Raw genomic sequence first — 19,220 nt, forward strand, 5'->3', positions numbered from 1 at the left:
TCAATTCCCAGCACACCCAGGAGCGAAGACGAGGGGGGAGAAAAAAAAAATAAAAGCAGGAACCGTCTTATTTAACTGTTTTTCTGTTGGCAAAATGATTTGTGCCCCGATATTTCCATAAGAAGTGGGACCATTATTCTCCTGTAGGAACACATTTGGTTTGAAAAGTATCAGTGGGCAGCACGTGAAAATCAAAGGGGGATGAATTATTCACAAGCCCCGATCAGAAGTGATCATTATTTCTGATGTTCCGAACTGTGATTAGGATTCAGCGCTCAGATGTCATTTGCTCCCTGAATAGCCCCAGCCACGCCAGGCACACATATATTACACCCAAGTTTTCCAGATATAATTTTATACACACCTTCTCCCACTAGATCTTGGCCTTAATGCAACCATTAGCAGCCAGGGAAAGCAGCAGCGCTAACGAACGGCTCGTAAACGCAGCTCGTTTGACACACAGTGTCAACACTAATCATGGCCTAAAATTAACACCAAAATTGACTTCAACATTAATTGCCCTATCGATGGGAACAGTAATACACACACTGATGCAGTTCCAAATTGACTGCTGGTGGCAGCAGGAGCTGTTGACAACAGGCACCGAGGGGAATGGGAGGGAAGCGATCCCAGGGAAGCACAGAAGGAGCAGAGCCAGAGCCAACAGGGGCTGGAGTGAGGGCAGAGGGAGCTCTTCAGGCTCTTCCTGGCAGGATCTGGAACTCCTGGAGAAATGGAGCCCATGGAATCTGATGTAAATGAGAACAGCTCATCCGATAGCATCTGCGTAGAACTGTGTTCATGGAGTCACAGAACCTCCTGAGCTGGAAGGGACCCACAAGAGACTCACAGAAGCATCAAGGTTGGCGGAGAACTTTAAGATCATCACGTCCAACCACTAACCTGTCACTGCTGTAACCCCTAAACCTCCAGTGGCAGATCCAGATGGCTCTTAAACACCTCCAGGGATGGTGAATTCACCACTTCCCTAGACAATATATTCCAACACCTGAACACTCTAATAGTGACAAAAATTTTCCAAATACCCCATCTGAATCTCTCCTGTCTCAGCTGGATCAGCCAGTCCAACTCTTTTCCCTGCACAGACACCCCAACAATCCACCCTGTGCCTTAGAGTGTTGTCCAAACACTCCTTGAGCTCTGGCAGGTTTGGGGCTGTGACCACTGCCCTGGGGAACTGTTCAGTGCCCAAAGACCTCTGGGGGAAGAACCTTCTCCTGCTATCCAGCTCCCAGGAAAAGGGCAGGATGCACATGGTTTGCCAGAGGCATTCAGACTCCACGCCTTGACCAGGGTGGAGTGCCAAAAACCAGGATTCCTCCCCATCCTTTTCTTGGCTCTGGAAAAGGTGTCCCTCAGCGATCCGAGTGTGGTCGTGGCAGCACAGCCAAGCACGTTGGCACAGATCTGAGCAATGGGAGGGAACAGCTCCAGGATGAGATGTGACCAAGTGCTCAGTGAAAGGTGTCACAGAATCACAGAACCACTGAGGTTAGAAAAGACCTCTGAGATCACTAAGTCCAACCTGAGACCCATCACCACCTGGTCAGCTGGACCAGAGCACTGAGTGCCCCATCCAGTTGTGTCCTGAACACCTCCAGGGATGGTGACTCCACCACTTCCCTGGGCAGTTCCTTCCAATGCCTGAGCCCATTTTCTATGAAGAAATTCATGGCCCTAGGATGGCAAGGCAGGATGAAACAAGCAAAGGGCTGTGGGATGATCAGGGGAAGCAATGGACACATGGAGCACCCAAAGGAAAGCCCAAAACCCACATAGAAGACAGCACAAAAGCAGCTTTGGCTGCACACACACCTGTGGCACAAGGTGTGAAGCTTCACAGTGACAGCAAAAGGCACAATGCTGAACCCAGACCAAGCTCTCCATCAAATTCCTAGCCCCTGTGAGCAGCGCTGCCAGCTTGTTCTCCAAAGCAAAAGCATTTTTGATGAAGCTTTCCAAGCTAAACAATAAATAACATCTCCCCAGGCAGAGTGTAAGGCCTGGAAACTTCAGCTGGAATTGTTTCATCTGGTGAAGTTACTGATGGATAAAGACATGTTACAGAGAGAGACAGACAACCTTCATTAGGAGCCTTCCTGTGGGCATGAACTTTCCTAACTGCAGGGTCCATATACATGTGTTCAAACATATCCATCAAAACACAGAACGAAGCTCTGTGCCACCACTTCCATCTCTGCTCTTGCAAGACTTGGATTTGGGGATTTTAAAGCCCTCCAAGAAATCTGCAGCTCTAGCTGCCGTTTTAATTCCCTGTGCCTGCCATAAAGTGCAGGAACACGAGGTGACAAAGCAGAACATGCAGTTCAACCATTAAGCTTTGCTTGTATAAAATTCATTAGCTACACCTTTCTGCCCCCAGCAATCCAGAGCAACATTCCAGGAACCCTCTGCCAGCCGGAATTCCACCCGGCCAAACCTCCCCACCTACCCAGGAAAGCTCTGCTTATGGATTATTTCTGATCCCGGTGCTACTGAGGAGGAAAAACTGTGACATCTAGTGCCAATGGGGAAAACGACACATTTTCCATGGACAGCAGGAGAGAGACGAAGGGGGATGTGGGGTGTTGCTGCAGGCACTCCTTACAACACTTTCTCCTTGTCCTTGAAGATTAGTTGGGTCTTATCAGTGTCTGGTGCATTCCTGGTGCCAGAGGATCAGGGTAAATTGTAGTCAAAATACATGAAGTGCTGTAGAAAAGCATCCCAATGCCTGGCTCAAGACTGACAGGGAATATATTGAGTTCTCCAAGGGGCTGAGGGAATTACCTTCTCACACTGAGATTTCAGCTAATATGCTAATCTTGGGAACAAAGCCATCCTCAGTGGGGCTTGAAGAGAGTGTCACTGCACTCCAGGTCGTGTCTTCAGCACAGTGATGGCACCAGCAGGGCTGAAACACCACGTGGGACACACTCCTGAGCTCCAGCCCTGCTCATTCCTCTGTGCTCATCCCAGCTAAGCACAGCCAGGAGCCCCTCAGAGGCTCCCAGGACACCCATGGAAACTCCCAGCCACACACCTCTACCCCACGTGCCCAGTGAAGTTCTTAGCCAGAAACACCAATGACTAGGGGGAAAAAAAAAAAAACCAAAAAAGGCTTCCACTTATTTAAAAAAATTAAATAGGCAGAAAAGTTATGTATTTTGCTACAAAATGGTGTTAAAATCTTGTGTTATAAACCTGGATAAGTCCCAAGCTGCGGGGTGAACTTCATGTTTTCTTCCTAAAGGTGTAAAATTGCAAACAAGAAGTACATTTTTTTCTCCCATCCCTATAAACTTTGGACATTTCAATAGCTGTTCTATGGAGGGTCAGGCTGAGCATCCACCTCAGTGCTCAGCTCTTGATTTGCTCACAGCTGTACAATAAATTACACCCTATTTGTCCCAAAATCTGTTCAGTCTTTACTCAGGAGAATTAGAAGGGAGTTATCGACTGCTGTTTGGTTCTCCTGATAAAACATCTTCTTCAGCTCCCTCCTGTACCTGCTGCTCTGGGAATTATTTACAAGCTGGTCTCAACTTTTTAGTGTGGCACATTCAGTCTTGCTTACAGAAATCCTATGGGAGCAGCCAGAGCTTATCAGGACAGTCTCACCTGTGAAATTATGCTCATAGCATCCCAACATGATCCCATCTGCCTGGGGCATTGAGCAGTGGGAACCTGGACTGAGGGCACCAAGCAAGTTCCTGCTGGGCTCAGGAACCTCAGCTTCCCCACTGGACTCACTTCTTTAGGGATCATCTCTCCTCCCACACAGTTTTTGGGTTTCTGACTTTTCCAAGTTGAATACATCCACCTGAGGACAAAACTCTCCCTGAAACTCAGCCAAGGTTAGAGAGCCAAGGCAAGGTGCCATAGTTTGAGGCCGATTCACCATGGTATCACAGGGAAGAAGTGCAGAACTAATTAATATTTGCTCCTGCTCCCCGTGGCATGTCTCCTCTTCCTATGCAACACTCCCAGCTACTGCCACAGAGATGGATTACCCCAAGGATCTTTGCTTCCTGGCAGATAAGATGCTGTGTTTCTCTGCCCAGATGCTTTGCACAGTGACTCTCAAAAAAAAAAAAAAAAAGCAGAATGGATCCACTTACAACCTCCACACAGCAAAGGTTTGTGCTCTGAATTTATCCAGCATCCTGCCTCGTCCTGCTCCACCCTCAGCCAGCAGCTTTGCAAGGAGAAACTTGAGGAAATTTGTTCCCTCATCTGAAGGGAATTAAACCATGGAAGCCTCAAGTCAGCTCAGGCAGATAAAGCAAGTGCAGCAGGGAGGAATGGAGGTGTGCAGCACCTCTGGAACATCCCCTGTCCTTCAGGCTGCTGCTTGGATCTCCTGCTCTCACCTGGGAACAAGTGCTCACGTGGATATTGGGCAGGAATTCCTCCCTGTGAGGTGCTGAGGCACTGGCACAGGTTGCCCAGAGAAGCTGTGGCTGTTCCATCCCTGGGAGTGTTCCAGGCCAGGAAATCAGACAGATTACACCAGGTCAGTCTGCATTCAATCCCAACACTACACACCCACAACCACTGTGTGATTTCTTCACAGATTGAGCCCCACAAAGTCTACCAAGGGTTAAAAAAAAATCTCCTAATTTTTTTTTTGGTGGTCTTTGGGTACAGAATCTCTTATAATAAGACTATTTGTATTCATACTGGCAGAGTAAACACTACATGTTCATGCCCAGGCAGCTCTGTGCTTGTAATTTCAGCGAGAACAGAGCGACGTCCCTGAGGGACTTTGCTATTTCCCCAGCCACCATCCACTCCAACGCTGAATGAGAGCGGGAGAAAGATGATGGCAAAAGCCTCCACAGCAGCCTCAGCCTTCCCTAGGAATGCAGGGAATAGCTCATTCCAGGTTTAATTAGACTGGTTAAAACATTTCTGCTCCAGCCCAGCAAAGACAAGGCCGCAGTGCTCCCACAGTCTCCATGTGCTGATGAGGTGCATTTGCAAACATCATTTTCCAAACCTTCCCCTGACAGGATCCATGCAGGAAATGGTGATGAAAACCCCCACCACTACACTTGGTGTTTCTGAGCAGAGCTTTTGCAAACTTTAAGGGATCTACTTGAGAAAAGGCTGAAGCTCTTCAACGTCACCAAGAAATAGTAAATGATAACACCACTTAGAACTGCTCGACTGAAATGGCTCCAGAACATTCACTGACTGATCCCACCAAAAAAATCAACACATCTTCTAGGAGTTAGTTTTACTCTCCAGTCATTCCATTTGCTGATGGAAAGACACTCCAGGAACGTCCCACCAGGACAGCACAACCTCCTTCTCCTCGAGCCAAGGAGTGACTCCACCACCCTCAGCACCACCTCGTTGTAAGCCTTGAGTAGATGCTGCTCTACAGGGGGATTTAACTTACACACACAGAGTGGGAAGGGTGGAAATGGAAGCACAAAATTGGTTTTCCTTTTTTTTCTTTTTTTGTAGCAAATGAAAACATTTCTATTCAGTCTTGTAAAACAAATTTTGCTCTAACACAAACCCCTGTTACCTGGAACAGCTGAATGAGCACTTTTTAATTATGAAGGAAAACCAGCCCAGGCACAGGTTTGAAAAGGAACCATCACTTACTATGGAGGTTAAAATACCCATTGCATGGAAGGCATTAATTTTTAATGAAACAAAAGTCTCATTTTCAAGAGGGACATTTCATCTGTGAAAGGCTGAATGAAGAGATCCTGGGCCTGGCTGGTAAATTTTCCTTACAACTGACAAACCTAGGCCAAACCACAATGTCCTGCAGGATGGGGAAGGAAAAGCAGCATGGAAGGAAGTGCAACTTGCCTCGTTTCCTCCTGGCAGCCTGTTCATGTGCACGAGCTGTCCCTGGTCATCCAGCACCAACTCTGTGTAGGTCAGGATGTCAGAGGGCAGAGGGGCTGTGGGCAGGTAGGCATGGTCATTCATGGAATTCCACAGCTTGATCAAAGACTGGAGAGGAAAACAGAAATTCTTGTTCAGAACATCACTGACAAACATTTCTATTCAATCCACTCCACTGTGACTCAGTATTCCCAAGGAACACTCTGAAATATCCCTCCTGCCAGTCTGACTGACAGGATTCCACAGATATCACTTGCCTTGGAATGTGAACCATGAAACTGTTTCACTCAAAGTAGTAGAGTTTGAATTCTGTGGTTCAGGCTAGAACCCAACAAATCATACACACAATAAATCCCACAACTCATGAACCATTCAATGCTATGAGTCCTGTCCTAGGAACTGGGCTGACACAGGGCAGGGTTAGATTGGATATTGGGCAGGAATTCCTCCCTGTGAGGTGCTGAGACACTGGCACAGGTTTCCCAGAGCAGCTGTGGCTGTTCCATCCCTGGAAGTGTTCCAGGCCAGGCTGGATGGGGCTTGAAGCCACCTGGGCTGGTAGGAGATGTGCCTGCCCATGGCAACGAGTGGGACTGGATAATTTTAAGGTTCCTTCCAACCCAAACCATTCCATGATTTCATGAACTACTAACCCTGCACAGTCTAACTCTCTAGGAAGGCCTGATAACAGGGAAACAGAACAGAGAGGATGGTTTATATTTCACCTTCTACTGCTTGACTAACTAACAGAGCTCCACCAGCAGTGTATCCAGAGTCCTAATTCCTTTCAAAGTAGACTCAATCCATAGGTGATAAACCCTGGGGACCACTGGCAGCCACTCCAGGGCACTCGTTCCCCTGCCAAGCAGGATGGCAAGTGATCCAAGTGCTGTGCAGGCCCCAAAGTTTCAAACAACCACCTGAAGTACACTCACCTGCCGAAACATCTCAGGAATGTCATAGACATATGATGTCCCTAAACTCTGGGCCTGGAATCTCTTGGACTGCAGCAGGTCTTTGGTCACATAGGGCGTATTGATCAGCATCCCATGGAGTGGTCCCTGTTTATCTCCATATGCCTGGAACATAATCTGAAGGACAAAACACAACCAATCCGTGCTTAACCCACTGATTCCACACACTGAGCTGTGCTGGTTTGAGCTGAAGTAGAGTTAACTTTCTTCATAGAGGCTAGTATGAGGCTATGTTTGGGTTTTGTGCTGAACACAGAGGTGATAATGCAGAGATGTTTTTGTTATTGCTGAGCAGAGCTTACACAGAGTCAAGGCCTTTGCTGCGATCCGTACTGCCACACTGGCAAGGAAGTTGGGGGTGCATGGGAGACTGGGAGGAGACACAGCTGGGACAGGTGACCCAAACTGACCAAAGAGATATTCCATACCATATGACATCATGCTCAGTATATAAGGTGGGAGGAAGAAGGAGGAAGGGGGGACATCTGGAGTGATGGCGTCTGTCTTCCCAAGGAACCGTTATGTGTGATGGGCCCTGCTCTCCTGGAGATGGCTAAACACCTCCTGTCTTTGGGAAGCAGTGAATTAATTCCTTGTTTTGCTATGCTTGTGTGTGCAGCTTTTGCTTTCTCTATTAAACTGTCTTTATCTCAACCCATGAGTTTTTGTAGCTTTTACCCTTCTAATTTGCTCCCCCATCCCGTTGGTGGGGGAGTGAGTGAGAGGCTGCGTGGTTCTTGGCTGCTGCTGGAGTTAAACCACGACATGAGCCCATCCAGATTTTACCCCAAATCATCAGGATACTCCAGTCTGATTGCTTCTATTCCCCACGAGGACGTTAGCAGTGGAACACTGTGCTCCATCATGCATTACTGCCCTTTGGAGACGGCGCTGGACCATTACTGGCATCCCTGACTTATTGCCACATCCTGGCGGAGCACGGAGGGAACACAGCCACATCCCCAGCAAAAACCTGTGCCTGAGATGCCCTGCCATTCCCCAGCGTCTCCCCTGACACCGTGCTGTGCCGATGGATGGCGAGAGCTGGGAGCAGTGAGGAGCAGGGAGTTATTTATGGAGCGGCAGAGCGCGGGATCGGCGGCTCCGCCGGCTGCTCCTGCAAGCCAGGTCAGGACTTGCATATGTCATTTGGCTTGAAGTTTTGATATTGTAAGTTTAAAAGATTTTCCCAGAGTAGCACCATGAATTATCAGCTGCCATGCTCCGTGGTACTATATATTCCACCCGGGCAGGGCTCGGAAGGGAAGACATTTCAAGGGAGAAACGGGAGGAGCTGCACTTTGCTGGGACAGCACAGCCCAAGGGCTGCTCAACAGGGGCACACCTAGCAGAGGGGACATGGTTAGGAGGTGTTCAACTGGATTTTGTCTAATTGAGGATCAATTAATTGAAGAATATTACTGAAGAGAAAATTCAGTGAAGTTTATTTTAGCTTTTAGGTTAAAAACAGCAGTTGGAGCTCTCCTCATTCTCCACAAATGTGGAGCTTCTTTAATGGGAGAAATGTTTGCTCAGGGTAATGAGTGTGACAGTGTCTGTGGTAGGATGTGTCAGTGCACTTCTTCTTAAATCCCTGGAAATCTCCAGTTCTGTGGGAATGGGAGAAGTCTGCGCTGAGCATCACTGCTCATCACTATTGAGAAACAAGAGATCAGGGTCATTCTCCCACCAGAAGTCATGGAATTGCCCAGCACAACAGAAACATTTGAATTCCTTCAAAAGAATCCTCTAAGTTCAAACCATCCCACTGAAAACACAGGGAAAAATCCACAGACCTGAACTCATCCCATAAACCTGCATCGTGAGGAGGAAGAGTCACCCAAGTTTCCTATAAAATTCACACCCTCAAGCTTTGTCAGACAAATCTTCCTCCCAACTGCTCAGAGTTAATCGAGATCATTCCAAACACTGTAATTTTTTACTAGAACCTGTTTAATACTCTGGAAAAGAAATCAAATTCAAACTGGAGAAGTTGCAGAAGCCACACAAGTGCATCCCCCAAGCCTCAGGTGACAAACCTCACCAGGGACAGAGATCAAGAGCAAACGTGACCTTCTCAAGTGACTAACCCAACTCAAGGGTTAAGCTCAGCTGCTGGAGATGATGAAAATTTTCCTTTCTTTCCTCATCTCCCCTCAAAAGGCAGAGATGAGGCAGAACACACTGACACTATCTGTGCTGGGATCTCAGGACTGGATGGACTCCACAGCTAGCAGCTTGCTGGAAAAATTAAATGGAGAAGAGAGGGAGAAGAGGTGACTCAGCACTTCGTGCTCCACATTAACAGTGCCCAAGTGATTTATTTGACTGCTCCTCCTGCTTGGCAGAGAGATGATTACAGAGGGGGATGTAAACATTTCTCTAGTTAAATATTTTCCATGCATCCCATGCTCCATGGGTTTTAGCATATGTAGGTATTCCAGCTAACCACACCATTCCTGTGCTGGGGAGAGCAGCAATGCCAGAGCAGCCACAACCATTACAGAAGAGCTCATTATGCTTCATAAAAATTATATAAAAGCTCCTTCCATAATTTTATATCATCACACCCAGGTCATTCCCTATATCTTTAGAATTTAAAGGACAAGTTCACAGATTTTCTCTATCTGCTCAGGGAAATGTATAATGAATAATGTGTTTTATTAGGACCTGCACGATGAGCATCAACAGTGATTCCTTCTCTGCTATGCTTGGAGCACTCTGAGGAAAACAACTGCCCAAAGGGCTGAGGGGAAGTACCAAACAACCAGTAGACTTGACTTTTACCTAACTTATCCCATTTCCACACTAACTGCAACATTATCTTATCATTCTCCTTCCTTTGGTGAAGTTGAATGGCAATTCTATATGACCTGAAACTAGATTATGGGGCTTGGAGCAACCTGGGCTGGTGGGAGCTGTCTCTACCCATGGCAGAGGGTGGGATGAGATGAGGTCCTTCCAACCCAACCCATCCTGAGATTCCACAATTCCCTGAAAACACCACAAACCACAGAAGAACTTCACAGGGAAAATGTGTTCCCCTCATCCAACCCTGGAGCCATATGGACATACCTGTCCTGTCCTGGAGTCTGTCACCTCTTTGTACAGGCTGATGTCCAGGTAGTAGCCTGACTCGTTGGTCAGGAAGAGCCGAATGGGAATTGCCTTCCCTGTGGGTGTCAAACGGATGTTGATCTTCAGCTCGGCCTGGAGCACACGGAGCTTCCAGAGGCGACTCCCGTAGCGCATCACCATGCTCCGCACGGACTCCTCGATCTGAGGGACACAGAGCAAGGATTGTCCTCACCAGACACTGAGCAACGTGGTCACAAAGGTCTCCCTGCCCATGGAGGGGCTTGGAAAGAGATGATCATTAAGGTCCTTCCAACCCAACCCATTCCATGATTCTATGAACAAAAGACATTTAACTCTGACAAGTGAAGCCCAAGGGAAAACAGAGAGCTCAGAGCTAGGGAGGAGATCCTACCTTGGATGGGTCCATGATGACAGTAGGCACAAAGTTGAGGAAGATGTGGTTGCAGTCCGTGCGCACGTTGGTGTTGTTGAACGCCACCTCCAACTCGTCCATGGCTTCCAGGAGCAAACGTTCTCCCTCGTTTTGCAGGTACTCAAAGGAGGCTTCCTGCCAGATATTGCCAACATATCACTGACCTTTTACTCACAAATCACAACCCAAGGACACAGGGTTTGGAAAAGTGCAGGACGTGATGGAGAGAACAGGGTACAGCGGTGACAGCAGGATGTGCAGCACTGAAGCAGATCCATCCCCACCACAGAGCCAGTGATCTCAGGCCTGGATTCCACACTGGCTGCCTTGAGCCATCATTTAGGTCAGAGTAAACCTGAAACTAAACAGGGCAAACCACCATTGCCTCAAAATCCAAGGACTTCTGACCATCCTGTTGGGCCACTGAAAACCTCCCTGAAGCACAGAAACACCAGGACTTCCAACAGATGGTTCTGGAGAGACAGCACCAGCAAAGAGAGGGCACATAGCCCAGCACTCAGACAAGCAGAGGATGGAGCTCAACTGCAGGATCCTAGAGTGACTCAAGGTTTCATACACTGCCTTGGAAAGAGACCTTACACAGGGGACAAACTCACCTTGGTCACCAGGTCCGAGTGCCTTATGATGGCCCTGACGAAGAACCTGTAGTCTGTGACTTCTGTGCCCACCTCCACCTTAGCTGCTCCCAGGTAGAGGTGCATTTTGTGGTTGGCACAGGGAATGGCAGTGAGGTCAAAGTTCCTCATGCGGTTCATCAGTGCCTGGCTCCAGGTGCCGGTAGATCCGATCCTCCTCAAACTGCACAAAGGGGTCAAAGAGGAGAGTGGCTTGAAAAGGTGACACACTGAGGATAAGAACTAGATAAAGCTCCTTAGGAATTTCCAACCCAGAATTTCCTATCTCACACAGTCATTGGCACTCAGAGCTGACTTTGTACTTGCTACAAGGGCATGGAGTGATAGCACAAGGGCGAATGGCTTCACATGGAAAGAGAGGAGATTTAGATTGGACATTAGGAAGAAATTCTTCCCTCTGAGGTTGGTGAGGCTCTGGCACAGTTTGCCCAGAGAAGCTGTGGCTGCTCCATCCCTGGGAGTATTCCAGGCCAGGTTGGATGTGGCTTGGAGCAATCTGGGCTGGTGGAAGGTGTCCCTGCCCATGGCAGGGGGTGGGACTGGATGAGCTTTAAGGTTCCTCCCAACAAACCATTCTGCAATTCCATGGTTCTAGGAACACAGCAAGCTCTCAAGCTCACCCTCTCCCCAAATACCTGTTTTTCCCAGAAACTGGAATGTTAGGTCTGATTCTGAGCACTGAACCACTGCCCCGCACCCAAGGAACAGCTACATGAAAGTAGCATAAAGCCAACACACAGAGACAAGCAATAAGAATACACAACTGACCTTATCCCGGGCACGGAAGGTGAAGAATTTTGGGAACTCTCTCTGTTTGAAAATAGAGACAAGGATGTTAGTCCTCCTGAGGGAAACACTGATCTCCCCAGAGTGCTCACAGGCCACACCTGGGGCAGCAGCACAGCAGAGGAGGTGACAGAAGTTGTTGCCAGCTACTTTTTCAACATGACAAAGGTGGTGGAAAAATCAAGTCACCCTCAAGAAGAGCCTCAAGAAGACAGCAGAGGTAGCTTAAACCTGTCCTCACTAAGGCTATTTGATAGGCTTTTGATTTTTAGTGCCAATTAGTAACAAACAACATGAAACTGTCCAGACAGCAGTGAGAAACTTCTAGCTGTGTTATGATTCAGAATACTGTGGAAATGTTTGGGAGCCAAACAATGATATCAACACTCTTATGGACACAGAACAACTGTACAGCTCTCCATACCATTACTGCTGGAAACACTCTCTTCCCAAGGAAAACTCTGAGATGTGAAGGTGAAAGCAATATTCTAGCTAGTCATCTTCCTTCCCTCCTACAGAAAACAGACCCCAGAGCCTCACCTGATGACTCTCAGAGCAAAACAACTGTGTTTGCCTGCAGTGTGTCTTCCAGATAGCCACAAGAACTCCTGCCTGAAAATTCAGGCTCCTCTAACACACTGGTTGCCCATGAGCACCAACTGTACTGTAACAACCACTTCCACGTCTCCTCAGCTCTCCAAATCCCTCCTACCTGTCCTCTGCACACTGCCAATCTCTCCCACCACCATCCATGCCCATTCCATCACGAATGGAATTGTTGCCAAGGCATCTGAGGAGTGTGGTGGGCAAACACCGTAATTAGATGTGCACACACACAAAAATCCTCAGTGCTCTGGTACCAAAATCCAAAAGAGTGCTCTATTTCCTAGGCAGAAGAATTATCCCCCTGCTGTGTTCTAATCAACCAACCATCATCAAGACAATCAAAATAATTTGCCTAAATTAGCCAATCAAGACACCCTGCAAACCACAGAATGCGAAAAGCTACAACAGAAATCATCATAGCTGATTATTATACTAATAATCACGTTAAAAACCTAATGAGATGAGGAAATTGGAAGCTTGCTGGAGCAACTCTCTATTACCTCAACATGCTGGGAACTAATTATATAGACTGTAATTAAAACAAAAACAAACCCAAGCCCAGGCCCTGGCTAAGTTAATAGTTGGGCCAGTGCTAAAGGGGATAGAATGGGACAGAGTAACAAGGACTGACACAGCAGATCCCAGAGGTGCTGCACAAACTTTGCAGATGGATGACACACCACATTACCTCCTTGGGCCCAGAAGTATCTCAAGAGTCCAACAGGAAAACCTTGGAGAGGATTCCTTCTGCTCTGTGCTTCCCTTCTGACCACTGACACATCCTGCAGCACTTACTTATCAACTCAGAGTTTCCATTCCTCATACACCCATTCAGTCCTCTAAAACTTCCTTTTCTAACTCTAAAGCCTGGATTTTTTTTTTTGCTTCAGACCTCAATAGAGTCCAACATCCTACCTAAGCCCTTGATTGAAACACATCTGTACATTATGAGCAACAACTCCCAAGTGGTGACACCCATGTTAGTTTAAATACTATTTTTTGCTGACTTATAAACTAGTTTACCTTTCACAAAGTTTCCTAAACCAGGTTTGTTGAGCACAGGATAAATTTCTTGCACTTTCAAGGCTCCTAATAACTTCCAGGCTTGAAAAGTTGATACACAAGGGATAAAAATGTGGTTTATGCCTTTCTTTGGCACCTTGACCAGGGCTAAACCAGCCCAAAGCACTGCCCAAGCCCTGGGAAAGGAGTAATTCTCAGCAGTAAGAGCAGCAAACATTTTCCACCTCACTGAGACACTGTGAAATTTAGCAAGTCTCTTTGGTTACTCCTCTAAGTTCTACGAAGACCAGTAAGAAGCAGAAAGAAATCAGCACACTACATACTACATAAGGAACACAAACTACCACTGCTAATTGCACTTGAGAACAGAAAATACTACTGAAGCACAGAGGATCTTTATTCGTGTGGCATCCTGAGCTCAGCCAGGGAACCAGAGAGACCTCAGAGCCAGAATGGCCACACCTGGATTTGTACTTAGATGGCAAAATAAACACTCAAACACTGAACTCTGACACCAATACTGGCAAGAAATGCCTGACTGAGATCCCAATGAGATGCCCAGAGTCTCTTCCACGTCTCCTGGCCTCACTCAGGAATTACCACTGTGTTTCTAGGCCCTTTTTACTTACATGGAATCTCTGATCCACCTCATAGTTGACCTGTTTCCTGAAGTCCTTACAAACGAAACATACAAACATAGGAAGAAAAAAAAAAGCAGAAGACAGCTAGCAATTAGGATTAAAATCAAACCGGAATTAAGTCAAGAATACAAGAGGTGTCAAGATTGTTTACAATTGTAAATTCATTTTTCTTAAGCAAATTCATGGAAACCATTGCACATTTCAGAGGACAAAAACCATGAAGAGAGAACACTTAGTTTGGGAAAAAACCCCACACTCATACACCAATGGCATTATGGGTTAGAAATAAAAGAGTTCTGAGCATCATGAGGGATATCAGAATACCTTTTGTGCTACAAGGAAGGTCAACCTCCGGATCCCATGCTCGATCAGGACAGATTTCTGGGAAAACAAGGGAGAATCAGCGGAATGGAGTAGCAGAAACACAACAGGCTAAAAGTAACTCAGAGTCCTCCAGGAACTGAAAACTTGTGCTCTACAGATCCTCATGTCTCTGTGCTCTGAGCTCCTGGGCCCTTTCAGTCTGCTCAGAGTGAGGATCTCCCACCTGCTGATCCTCTGAGAGCATAAATCCCCAAATCTGTTACACCTGGGCAGGTAAGTGGCTGAATCACAACCACATCTAACTCCAGCTGAGCCTCGTTAAGCAGAAATGCCAAAGACTCATATCCAAGTCTTGCAGGAAATATCCTTGTTCATTTGCCAGAGCAAATTTGCCAAGATTACCTCTTGAAGGAGCAATGGATTGGGACAATGAGCAGGGTTAGATGGGATATTGGGAAGAAATCCTTCCCTGTGAGGTGCTGAGACACTAACACAGGTTGCCCAGAGCAGCTGTGGCTGCTCCATCCCTGGGAATGCTCCAGGCCAGGTTGGATGGGGCTTGGAGCCACATGGGCTGGTGGGAGGTGTCCCTACCTGTGGCACAGGTGGAATGAGGTGATTTTTGGGGGGTTCCTTCCAACCCAAACCATCCTGGCATTTCATGATTCCATATTTGAAGGGTGATAAACACCAGGTGTTAGTTACTCTTTCCAAACAGACAAGAGAATATCCATGGTGGCTGCTCCTTCCTCCAAGCCCCACTTCAGGGCAGTGCTGCCTGCAGCTCCTGCCACACCACGGATCCCCTGAAGGGTTAGGAGCTCAGAATTCTCCTTCCTCAAAAACTTTTCCCTTTCCGTTCCTTTTTCCAATTGAAAAGAGCACAAAGAGAAGCCAGAGCTGAGCAGGAGCAGGAACAGACCAACCCCCTCGTGCAGGCTGCGATGTTTCACTAAGGTTAAGCCCTTTGAAAATGAGCAGCAGTGACTATATTCATGGCAAGAGGAAGAAAATAACTTTAATAATGCCATGATTTAAAAAGCAAAAATTGTTATTGCTTTTAAAATTCCACAAGTGGCAGACAATAACAGCAGAGCAACAGGATTCTGATTACATGGTAATAATGTGGGTCTCACAGCAAGGCCACAGCTATTACAGAGCGATTAGCCATCAGCACCTGGAGAAACTCCATTTCCACTCACTGCCTCAATCTCCTCCACAAGTCATTTACAAGTATATGATCCTAATTTCTATTAAAAAAACCACACACAACATGCTGGGACTAGAAGATTATTTGGACAATTTGGATCAACCTATTTGATAGTTTAATGTGGTTTTGGATTTTTTTTTTTGTGTATTTTATTCTTTGCCTTTTCTCCCCTCCTATAAAACGCCTGGAGCATGATCAAGCAGATGAAAAGGAGAACTAGTTTTAATTCTTTGATTTGATTATTTTCTCTGCTTAAAGAGACAGGAACTGCTGCAGCCACAAGGATGACAGACCCATTTTGGAACCCCCTGATTTCTGCAGGGAATATTCCCACCTCCCACACTGGGGAGTGGAAACTGCTCCCTCAGTGCTCCCATTACCATTGCAGGTACCACAAATCCAAGTCCTTGATGGGACATCCACAAGCTGGTTGAGCTCTTCTCCAACCAGAAAAGCAGGTGCAGACAGACATACGAGTACAGAGGACACAAGGAGACTGTCCCCAATCCACAGAGGACACAAGGAGGTTGTCCCCAATCCACAGAGGACACAAGGAGGTTGTCCCCAACCCATGGAGGACACAAGGAGGTTGTCCCCAACCCATGTTGTTTCACAGCTGCCCATGGCACTAATATCTTGGACTATTCCACACTTAGGAAGGAGCAGCAGAACATACCAAATCAATTCCACCTTGTGCCAGGAATATCATACTAAGTGGATGCTCCAGCAGGACAACAAACTTTAATTGCATTAAGACTATCATGATACAGAAACACAGGACATTTTAATGCCACTTTTCACACAACAGCTTTACCACCAGGGAAAGGGAACAGCACAGTTTTCTGAGCATCAGGAGACAGTTACTGAAAATGGACCTGATGTGTTTAAAACCTTAAAGGTCTTTTACCCTATCAAAAATTAAAGGGAAGAAGTCCTGATCTGCTAGGTTAGACAGACAAGCAATGACCTGGTGACTTCAGAAAGGTGCAGCTACATCCAGGCACAGAAACGGGGAGGTTTCAGATGGGATAAACTGAGAATGTAACTGCTGCATCTGTTTCGAAATCAAACAACTAAAAAAACCCCAACCTGAGGAACATACGGAGTCTTCTTAAAGCAGACAGAAGTGCCCTGCACAATCAAACAGTCCCAGAGAGAGAACCAAGGCTACTCACCTTGCTCTGTGTGAACTCCCTGAACATGGCAGCCAGCCCATCATCGTCCACGTCGCTGTCTGTTTTGATGGCCACATTGAGGATGTGGATTGGCTCCTCCCGGGCAGTCTGTGAGTTGAAGAGCACAGTCCCCATCAAGAAAGAGTCAACAACTTGTGAATTCTCAAAAAAGACTCCCCAAACCCAGCTCTGAACCAGAGATGCCCTGGGGAAAACGACCTCAGCACAGAACAGTGTAAACCAAGGGAAACCATGAGGAAAATTTGCCCAAGCAGCCTCAAAAATTTGCAACTGCACAGAAGACAATGTTCACAAACAGGAACCTCATTTGGAGAACCCAGTTCTGAGGGTATGAGCAAGAAATTATCTTGGTGAGGTGAGTGGGATGCAAAGAGAGAAGTCTGAGGATGTAAGGTTGACGGTGATATTCTGGAACAAGGCTACAGTGCTCACACACATCAGCATTAATGGATCAGTTACACCAAATTCTGTTCTGGACACAGACTGTATCCAACAGAGATTCCCACTGCTGGGGGCAGGACAGAGCATGGAGCAGCTACCTGTGTCTAAGGGAAACTGGTTTATCCCTATGGATTATAGACCACCTGCCTCCTCTGCACCTGTTCTCCACACCAGTGCAAAACCTGAGAGGTTCCACACAGCTTTTCCTCCTAAAAACAGCTCTCAGAGGGAGAACAGAGGGAAGAATCAGAATGCTATGTGGCTGGGAAGGGTGTGAGGCAGAGAAAAGGCAAGTCACACTTAAGGCAAAGGCTGCTGAGGATGCAGTTCCACACCCTGATGCACAGAGAAGGTCTGGAAACCTAACGGTGGGTCTAGTGTCTCCGTTACACTGCTGTGGGTTTAGTAATTCTGCTGATGTGAAGAGCTACAAACTAAATTTACATGGAGAGTAAGAGACTGAGCCATAGTCTTAGAAAATAGCCACCTGCTTTGGGTCCCCTGCTGTGGAACGAGCAAACCAGCACATACAGAAAGAGATAAGGCTCTAACTCCTGCTTCCAGCTCTCCAGCTAGCACAAAGCATCCAGCCTGCAGCTCCCATGGTGTTCAGCACTCTCCTGCTCCCAGCCTGAGAGCAGCCCCGAGGGAACAACCCACCATACCTTGTCCTCGTCGTACAGAGAAGCATGTCCAGCCTCTGGGAACGTTGGGCTCTGGGGGGGAGAGTCGCAGAAACAACCCATCACCTCGTCAAAGATCCTGCAACACACCAGGGAAGGGTCAGTCAGTCACCAACTCACTGCTGGCATGGAGCATCCCCTGACCCCCACACACCACGGAGGGAGAGGAAAAGGATCCTTCCCCATGCAGGGCTGGACTCAGGGCTGAGGAGGCAATTCCTCATCTCAAAGCAGGGCCAGGATTGTCCAACATGTGTCGGAGACCTTGTGGGTGCAGGCTGAGGGCTCTGCCGGGGGGGGTTGCCCACCCCAGGAGGTTGGGAGCACAGAGATGATCTCCTCCCACACACGTCCGTGTGGACAAGAGCATTAGGAGAAAACCAGCACATTTGCAATGGATCTCCAATCAGCACAAATCCAAGATCCTGATCCTGCCTGCAGTTAGCTCAAGGAAGGATCCAAACAGGAAACTCCAGAAGCTTTGCTAACCAGCTCAGGCCCAGTTCAAACCTGACTCTGTTTGGGCCCAGGTAGAAGTTGGCCACGCAACCAACGCTTGCCCTTCCCACACACCTGACGAAGTCCTCGAAGGTGCGGAAGGAGACCATGCCACCCATGCGCTGGCATGGAGGGGTGAAGGAGTTGTCCAGCAGCACATCGCTCACGCTGGCGACGTGGACCATCCCGTAGTGGTTGAGGTTGGAAGAGAAGGACATTCTAAACAGCAATCCAACAAGACCACAGTCAGTAGGGACAGGGGAGGGAAGGACAGCACTGGAAGCAAATTTGTGCATGTGCTTTGGCCACCTGAAGCTTGGCTGGTTATCCAAGACAATTGTTGGATTCCTCAGCACACAGACCTGACTCTTCCAGAACCCTCTGGTGCCACTAATGCCCTTACCTGGATGTTGTCCCAGTGCACAGAACACTTAGAGTTAGCAAACAATGTTCTAACCCCTTCAAACAGGTATTTCTCAAGCAGCTTCTTGAGCTGACAGGTGAACTCTGTCTATGCAAAGCTGAACTTACTCCTCCTCCTGTCTGTGTTTTGCTTTACAGGTGAGATATGAGATAAACAGCAACAATTCTAAGCCTGGACACTTGAAAGATTGAGTAAATTTTACCAATTAAGTTGAAGCACACCATGCTGCATTATCTTATTGATTGATTCCATGATTTTTATGATCATACTGCAATTTACACTCCTCAAATGCAGTGTGGTACAGTGACCTCTCCCAAACCCTCTGCTGGAAACAGGATTTTCCATGGCCTTACAC

The 19,220-nt window shown here is 47.3% G+C and overlaps 1 protein-coding gene across 1 annotated transcript in view; it reads right to left on the reverse strand.

The window, feature by feature from the left end:
• The window catches only part of LOC103799922 (acetyl-CoA carboxylase-like), a 102,630-nt gene that overhangs the window by 38,372 nt on the left and 45,038 nt on the right, over positions 1-19,220 (reverse strand). The window contains 12 exon segments of the mRNA XM_009072277.1: positions 5,854-6,000; positions 6,828-6,983; positions 9,942-10,145; positions 10,357-10,512; positions 10,995-11,154; positions 11,156-11,196; positions 11,802-11,843; positions 14,078-14,122; positions 14,414-14,470; positions 16,799-16,906; positions 17,926-18,022; positions 18,517-18,660. Coding sequence (XP_009070525.1) covers positions 5,854-6,000; positions 6,828-6,983; positions 9,942-10,145; positions 10,357-10,512; positions 10,995-11,154; positions 11,156-11,196; positions 11,802-11,843; positions 14,078-14,122; positions 14,414-14,470; positions 16,799-16,906; positions 17,926-18,022; positions 18,517-18,660 — 1,357 coding nt within the window.

The sequence above is a fragment of the Acanthisitta chloris genome, unplaced genomic scaffold, assembly GCF_000695815.1.
Source record: "Acanthisitta chloris isolate BGI_N310 unplaced genomic scaffold, ASM69581v1 scaffold15923, whole genome shotgun sequence".
NCBI classification, from domain to species: Eukaryota; Metazoa; Chordata; class Aves; order Passeriformes; family Acanthisittidae; genus Acanthisitta; species Acanthisitta chloris.